Below are 7,829 nucleotides of genomic sequence, written 5' to 3' on the forward strand. Positions count from 1 at the left end.
AGATAGATAGATAGATAGATAGATATGATATAGAAATAGACAGACAGAGACAGATAGATAGATAATAGATGAACAGACAGATAGATAGATAGATAGATAGATAGACAGATAGAGAGACAGATAGATAGAAGGAATGGGATAGCTAGCTAGCTAGCTAGATATTAGATAGATAATAGATAGATCTATAGATAGATATGATATAGATAGAAATTGAGCATTTCTCAGTTTCTCTGGCTGATCTCTGGACCCAGACATTAGTGAGTAGAGGTTGAGCTGCTGTGAGGTCCTTAGTCTGTATTGTGACAGTCACTTGTCAGCTCAGCAGTGCAGCTGCAGCCAGTCTCAGAGACATCAGCACTTTGCAGGAGTCTCCTGTATTTACTATCAACCTTTATTAATAGGATCCTGGAACACGACAGGAAACAGCAGACTTCTGGCAATTCACAGTTTATATTGGTTCAATGTAAATAGGGCTTCAAAAAATAAATATAGCCAGCAATATGCAGTGCAGCATCATTAATCTGCAAGCCACCAGGGAGAGGATGACTGTGAGCCCAGTGCTGACCTGTATTTCAGGCTTAGGTACCATTTCTATTCTAGATCATGACATGTCTCCTCTATAATATACAATGGTGTAAATTGTAGCCTCTATCAATATTCAGACCGCACCTGTATTGACGTTTATACACATTTTATTGGAAAAAATGTACATCTGAATACTAAAACAATATTTCACGACTACATAAGTGCAAATATAATCTTCCCTTACAAAGCATAGTGTGATGAGTATACAGATTCTGCTAGCATTTCAACGTAAGACACAATAACAGATTTTTTTTTCTCCTTTCAATACTAAATTATTTTATTTTCTAGTATTTACATTTCGTTGGAATTAATTGATATCGAGGTGGAATAATTGTCGGGTGCGGCAATTATTTATAACTAGTTTATGTCTTTAGAATCATAGAATCACTTCCACCTTGTGGAGATTATTAATACGTATAATCATTTTATGACATCAGCCATGATTCATGGTTAACTCACATGGAAAATATTTACAAGGACAAACTAGAAAACATTTCCTTACACAACGACCCACATTGTTGATGTCTATTTCCTTTCTAATAAAACTCATTCTTTCTATTCTATAGGAATGTATGTTGTCACCGTAATCTCGGATTATGAGCTGATTTGCTTCTTTGCAGGTACAACAATATGGATTATAGTCATACTGTGTACCACAATGGACTCTTAATGGCATGTCACATTCCTTATTGTGGTGAATAAAAAGAAAACAGGTCCTCTGCAATAAATTAAATGGTAGTTATTGGATAACTCATTGATGTGTTCATTTATTACATATTTAATAAGTGCATTTGAGGAACAAGAAAAAAGTTGGAGAAATCCTTGTGTGTCTGGATAGGAAATAATCTCCTGAACACAATAGTGTAAACATCTGAAACTCTATTATTACCTGTGTTTGAAGGGCAATGATGCAGGTAAGTGCCTCAATAAATGGCCAAGCCCGTGGGGATGGGAAAGAGAAACAACTGACACGATGCATGAGATGCAGATCCACCTGCAGTAAAGAACATGACCCTGGTCGGGCACTGGGAGCTCTGCGAATAGCGCAGCCTGGGGCCCTGTACACACACTGCGGCACCGCACAGAAAACAGCACAATGGTCCTAGTCCCGGGCCTGCGTCTTGTCCGGTCCCCTACATCACGCAGGGCTTTATATCCTGGCAGACACTTTGATGATGATGGTGATGATAATAAGAACCACTGGCAGACGGATGGAAAGAAGAAATCCCGTTAAAATTCAGGACAAAATCCTTTCTGTCGCACACTGGGGAGGAGTGGTGCTGGTAACGAGGCAATCCCACTGCAACACAAACCCAAATTAATATGCTGCAAACAGGTAGATAACAATTGATAGAGCAAAGAAATGACAAGATATATCTTCATAGGTAGCATCTCAATTTTGATTATCTTTATGTATGCTGGCTACAATCGCGATACATATATATTCTCCTGTACACATAAATATGTATGTAAATATCTACATACACAAATATGCCTGTAATTATCTATAGGTGTGTGTACATATGTATAATATATAAATAAATGTATACACACACATAGACACAGATATATGAATATATAAATATAGATTTATGCATATATATATATATTTATACTGTATATCTATCTCTCTCTCTCTATATATACATCTGTACTGTATTAGTCAGCATATAAAAATATGATCAAAATTGAGAGTCCACAGTGCCTATGTTTGACTCAGGTGCAGATATATATATATGTATATATATATATATATATATATATATATATATATATATATATATATATATATATACACACACATACGTGCACATATAGTTACGTGTGTGAATTCATATATAGTTTGCACCTATTCACACCAGCTTGGAAGTGCGAGTCAGCCTATATATATATATACAGGGAAAACATATTTGCTGCATGTAAGCTAGCATATAGAAAAACACTCACAGACTCATGCACACACATATGTATATATAAGTTATACATGTACACATATACTTTTATCTAGCTATATAAATCTGTATATAACGCGTATATAAATATACACACGTATATACTTACATATATGTCTGTCTACGTGGGTAATAAACATCTACATAAGTATTATGTTAATATTTACATATGTGTATAAGTGTATGTATGTGTGTGACTTTGCATGACTCTGTGCTATACATCATTTCGGTTCAGTAAAGTATTTCTGTAAAATAAAATCTGACTGTAATAAGCTATTGTTCCCTGGCATGGCCACTCATCCCTCTCTGTAACACACCAGTGTTTCCACATTCCCCAGTTATGAGCCGGATTTAATCAGTTTCCATGGATTAACAACGTGAGAAAATATGTATTTCCAACCCTCAATAAAGCGGCGCTGTGGTTCCAATCCGCCCTGATATTGGATGGAAGACAACATGAAAGTGCAGGGCTCAAGCCATTAGGTTTTATGTAGACGCAGGGAGGAATGCGGCAGTAAAGTGGGGTCCACATCGCCCGGGCTCATTAACCCGCTGCAGACACCTCATTATGTGATTAATATTTAATACTCGGCCACTTGCCTGTCCTCCAGGTGAATGTAAAAGGGGAGCTGACTTTAACGAGCTGCTCGGCTTCCTAATTGGAGTTAGAATTGGCTTTGTGCTAATGAAGTGAAAACATCAGATTGGCGAGATACAGAATGAGGGGTCCTGGCAGGACCCTTATCTCACCCAACATCACAAGGACCGTTATTTGTTACAGCTACAGTACATAGCATTTGATAGGCAGCGATACTGGCCCTTTATGTAACTTTACTATAATTAACTTATTATAATACACAAAGGTCACTGATAATCATTACAAGTTTTAATTATTCTGAAATACTAATTTTACAAATAAAGGGGTCTTATTGTTGAGTGCATGGACCGACACATTAATGGACTGTAAATGTCAGCTGTAAAAAAAAAAAAGCCCCAAAATATAAAACGCACATTTTTATTTTTACTACCCTCTGAAACGTGATTATTTGTTCAATTATAAATGAAAGAAAGAGCAAAAGTGAGACTGTTATTTTAATATTAGTTGTCAGATGTTGCAGGTATCTTTCTGGTGCAGTGTTTAACACTTTTTGTGTTTCTAAACCAGGGGTGGATATAAAAGAAAGGTGTTGTATTGGTCCTTCCTTTATGCATTTCCTTCCTTTGGAATACATTCCTAGGTTTGTAAAAAAAAAAAAAAAAAAAGTAAAAGAAACAGAAAATAATCATTTTTAAAAAAACCTAACTAGCGATTCCAGTCTGCAGTTTTACATCTATTCTGGTGACCCAAGAACACAGTTGTTTTCCTCTTTCTCTAACTAGTTGTATGCAGACAGATGTAGTGTGGTTACAAAGGAGAATCTCAACATGTCAGACAGGGGCTGGCTATACAAAGCTGAAGAACCAAATCTGAACATAATAAGCAGGACACACTGATAAGATTAGCAAGCAGAAATACAATATTTATTATAGAATTTATCTATATATCTATCTATTTATCCATCTATCTATTTATATATTATCTATCTATCCTATGTCATATCTATCTATCTATCTATCTATCTATCTATCTATCTATCTATCTATCTATCTATCTATCTCTCTGTCTGTCTATATCTATGTATATATCATCTATATGTGTGTGTATATATATGTGTGTATATATATGCATGAATATGAATATATATATATATAAATGTGTCTACACACATATGTGTATGTAGATACATTTATATATAATTCACACATACACACATTTCTAAATATATACATCTATCTCAACATACATGTATGTATATATATACATACATACATACACACACATATATATATATATATATATATATATATATATATATATATATATATATATATATATATATATATATATATATGCAAGGACTTCACATATTGCATATCACCTATAATCAGTTTATATCAGCACATGGTATTATCCAGGTATTTGGTTGTAAGCCAGTCACTATTTCATCTCTATTATACCAATTCAGGCCCTGATAATGGTTACTTTTGATTTTGTAGTTGTAGATGGAGGAAAGCTATATAGTATGCTAATTAAAATCAAATCATAGATTTACAGCTCCTGCAATCTGTGCATTATCCGGGATTAGATCAATAACCTCCCATAAGGGATGTCTATACAGATAAGCAGGTTCTCCCTGCATTCTAAGATGATTGGCAGTTCACGGAAGGGGGGTTTTAAAATATACTGAGACATTTTTTTTTTTTTGCAGTTGTTACTTGTTGAAATTCCCATAAAATTGGACAAGAGGCCACTCTCATGTGGGTTAAGTCAGGCTCAAATCCTCTCCGGTGTGGTCCAGCCTAGACTGTCTTTGTTTAGTTAACCTCTGCCACCCGCATTTATAAGGTCTATGTGCACATTTCCCTGTACAAATCCACCATGTTCTGCTGCTTGACATCCCTTCTTTGTATTTTTATAACCAGCTGCATGGATGGATGGATGATTGATAGATTATATATTCTATGTTGAGATAAATGTATTTATGTATCTACCGTTCAATTAACATATCTCCCCTTATGTATAAACGTGTATACAGATTAATTCTGAATATATATCTGTTTATTTATATGTCTATGTGAGATTTGTATATACATCTCGCATAGATACATACAGATATATAAATACGTAAATAGATATATCCAGAATTAATCTGCATAAACGTTTACACATATGGGGAGATATGTTCATTATATACTTCAGCGTGTGTATATATATCTACACTATTATATATATATATATATATATATATATATATATATATATATACACACACACACACACACTGCATATATATATTATATATATATTTCAGTAGCTGTATAGCCATTCATTCAGATAATACAGAGATCGGATTAGATAGATGATAGAAGCATAATATTCGGACTTCACATATATAGAGTCCTGCATTAGGGCTACATAGTAGTGATGATGAATGTGTGTAACGTGTTGTCCCAGGAGCCCTATTTGCATGATTTATACATGACCTGAGAGCACAGTCATTCACCCATCCGCTGCCCTTTTTCACTTGTGGCTCCATTTACTCATTTAACGAATACACTGCCATTTAGATGTGATTTAGTGATGATCTGACACTTAATTGAATTAAGGGGAAAGAATAAAAAAGTAACCACTTAGTACAGGCACTATGCCATACATAGGAATATTTTGAAACAATGTAGTACTTTTCCCATGTCATGTAGTATTTTTAGAACACTTAACATGTGTCTCTTGCAAAGGAATACTGATATCAGAATTATTTTATGGGACAAAACTTATATAATAATAATAATAATAATAATAATAATAATATTACAATTACCTGGGAGGTCCTCCCGGGTGTTTTGATGGAGGTATGTTTGTTCCAAGGTGTAGGATGACATGCCTGAGTGTATCCCTGCAGATGCTGCATTAGTAGGTGGCATGGCTTGCTGCTTCAAGTAGGGAGAAGGACCTGATGATGTCCAGTGAGCTGTAGGAGTTGTGTAGGGAGAATGACATTCCATAGCACTGGCCATAGCTGGAGAAGAAGGGACAGGACTGCTGCTGCTGTCAGGTCCATAATCACCACTAGAGGAGACAGGGCAGCTGGCCATATACGTAGAACCAGGATTAGGGGACATATGAGGGACGTGGTGACCTCCACTCAAGCCATCGTATCCTCCTGTCATAGAGTTTGTCATCATGTCTAAGTTGTAGCCATTACTGTGGCAAGTCAAAGAAGCAGGTGGAGGTTGGAAATCAAATCCTTGGGGCAGGATAGAAGTACTAAAACCTATGCCATTCATCATCCGATACATGGGCTTCAGAGCTTGACATTTTCTTCTGAACCCTCTGGGTCTTCTTCTAAAAGATCCTTCTTCAAACATAAACTCGCTGGCAGGGTCAATAGTCCAGTAATGGCCTTTGCCTGGCCTTCCTAGCCCTTTGGGCAGCTTGATGAAACACTCATTCAGAGAGAGGTTGTGGCGCACAGAGTTTTTCCATCCTTGGTAAGATCCTCTGAAGAAGGGGAACCTGGCTTGTAAGAACTGGTAGATCTCACTCAGGGTCAGTCTTTTGGTGGGAGAGCTCTGGATGGCCATGACAATAAGGGCGATATAAGAATAAGGAGGCTTCTCCGGACGTCTGAGCCCCGAGTTTGGCTTCTTGTTCTTGGAAGATGATGAAGAAGAGGAGGAGGTGTCCATGGCCGTGGTCTGCTGGCTTATCAGAGCCCCAGTGGTGGGGCTGGATGTGAGGGGAGCTGAGGGATCCAAGTGCTGGCTGTGGTTCTCCGTGGTCATCACAGATGGTATACTCATGGACACAGTATACTGTCACTCTGGTAGGTAGTGTCCAAGGACTCAGTGACCTAGTGACCTCCTGCAGGCAGCAGAGGACATGAAATCCCCTGGAGGGATCAAGTCCAAGGCTGGAGATGAGTGGCACTAGAGGAAGCAGCGCTCACGTCCAGAGCTGGCTCGCCAACCATCCGCAGATTCATGTACAGTCCATAAAAAATGGGAGTTTTTTTCTGCCATCCGGAGTGTCCTGCGGAAAAAAAAAAACTACTGAGATTTTTCTTATTTGCTAAAGTTTGTAGTCCGCATGCGCCCAAAAGGCAAAAGCAGTGCAAATGAGAGCAAGAAAGTAGTGAGCAGCAGAGGGAGAGACTCGGGGGGACAGACAAGTGCTGTGGGGTGGGGACTCACTCACCCAATGCCTGCCCAGCAGCGCCGGCACCAGGGACTGACAGCAGGCGGCTCCTCACTCTGAGCAGTCACGGTGGAGGAGGACAGTGTGACCGGTGCTGGCCTGCGGCGTGTGTGCTGCTCAGTCACTGAAAAGCAGGACTGAGAGGAGCAGCGCAGAGATCCCACCCAGCAGCCCCCACAATATGCAGCTCCTCCTAATGTAGTAGTTCTGGCTGGAATTGATGAACCCAGTGTCAGATTGCCCTGTGTGTATCTGTAGGCATCTGCCTGTCCACCATGACCTGTCCCAGGCCCATCACCAACAACCACTCAGAACACTTTGCATTCGTTCAGTTTGACTATTTCAACCCAATTTAGTTTCTAAAAATGTTGCTTCTTTAATATACCTGGGAAAGCTGGGTGACAGCCAATATGACTGCCATTACAGCTTCAACAACAGTTGTCACCCAGCTTTCCTACACTCCTGAATAAAAAGGATTTATTCATGAGCATGAGATT

The 7,829-nt window shown here is 38.1% G+C and overlaps 1 protein-coding gene across 2 annotated transcripts; it reads right to left on the reverse strand.

The window, feature by feature from the left end:
- Positions 1-469: 469 nt before the first annotated feature.
- Positions 470-7,423, reverse strand: FOXF2 (forkhead box F2). Of its 2 annotated transcripts, XM_077269776.1 has the most exons (3): positions 7,333-7,423; positions 5,957-7,167; positions 471-1,885 (listed from the first exon to the last, which is right to left on the reverse strand). In XM_077269776.1, exons 2-3 carry the CDS (start codon positions 6,936-6,938, stop codon positions 1,719-1,721), a joined length of 1,149 nt encoding a protein of 382 aa, XP_077125891.1. In that variant the 5' UTR covers positions 6,939-7,167; positions 7,333-7,423; the 3' UTR covers positions 471-1,718. The 2 variants fall into 2 exon arrangements, with proteins under 2 accessions (XP_077125892.1, XP_077125891.1); XM_077269777.1 differs by lacking the exon at positions 7,333-7,423 and having other exon boundaries at positions 470-1,885; positions 5,957-7,322.
- Between the last annotated feature and the right edge of the window lie 406 nt (positions 7,424-7,829).

The sequence above is a fragment of the Ranitomeya variabilis genome, chromosome 6, assembly GCF_051348905.1.
Source record: "Ranitomeya variabilis isolate aRanVar5 chromosome 6, aRanVar5.hap1, whole genome shotgun sequence".
NCBI lineage: Eukaryota > Metazoa > Chordata > Amphibia > Anura > Dendrobatidae > Ranitomeya > Ranitomeya variabilis.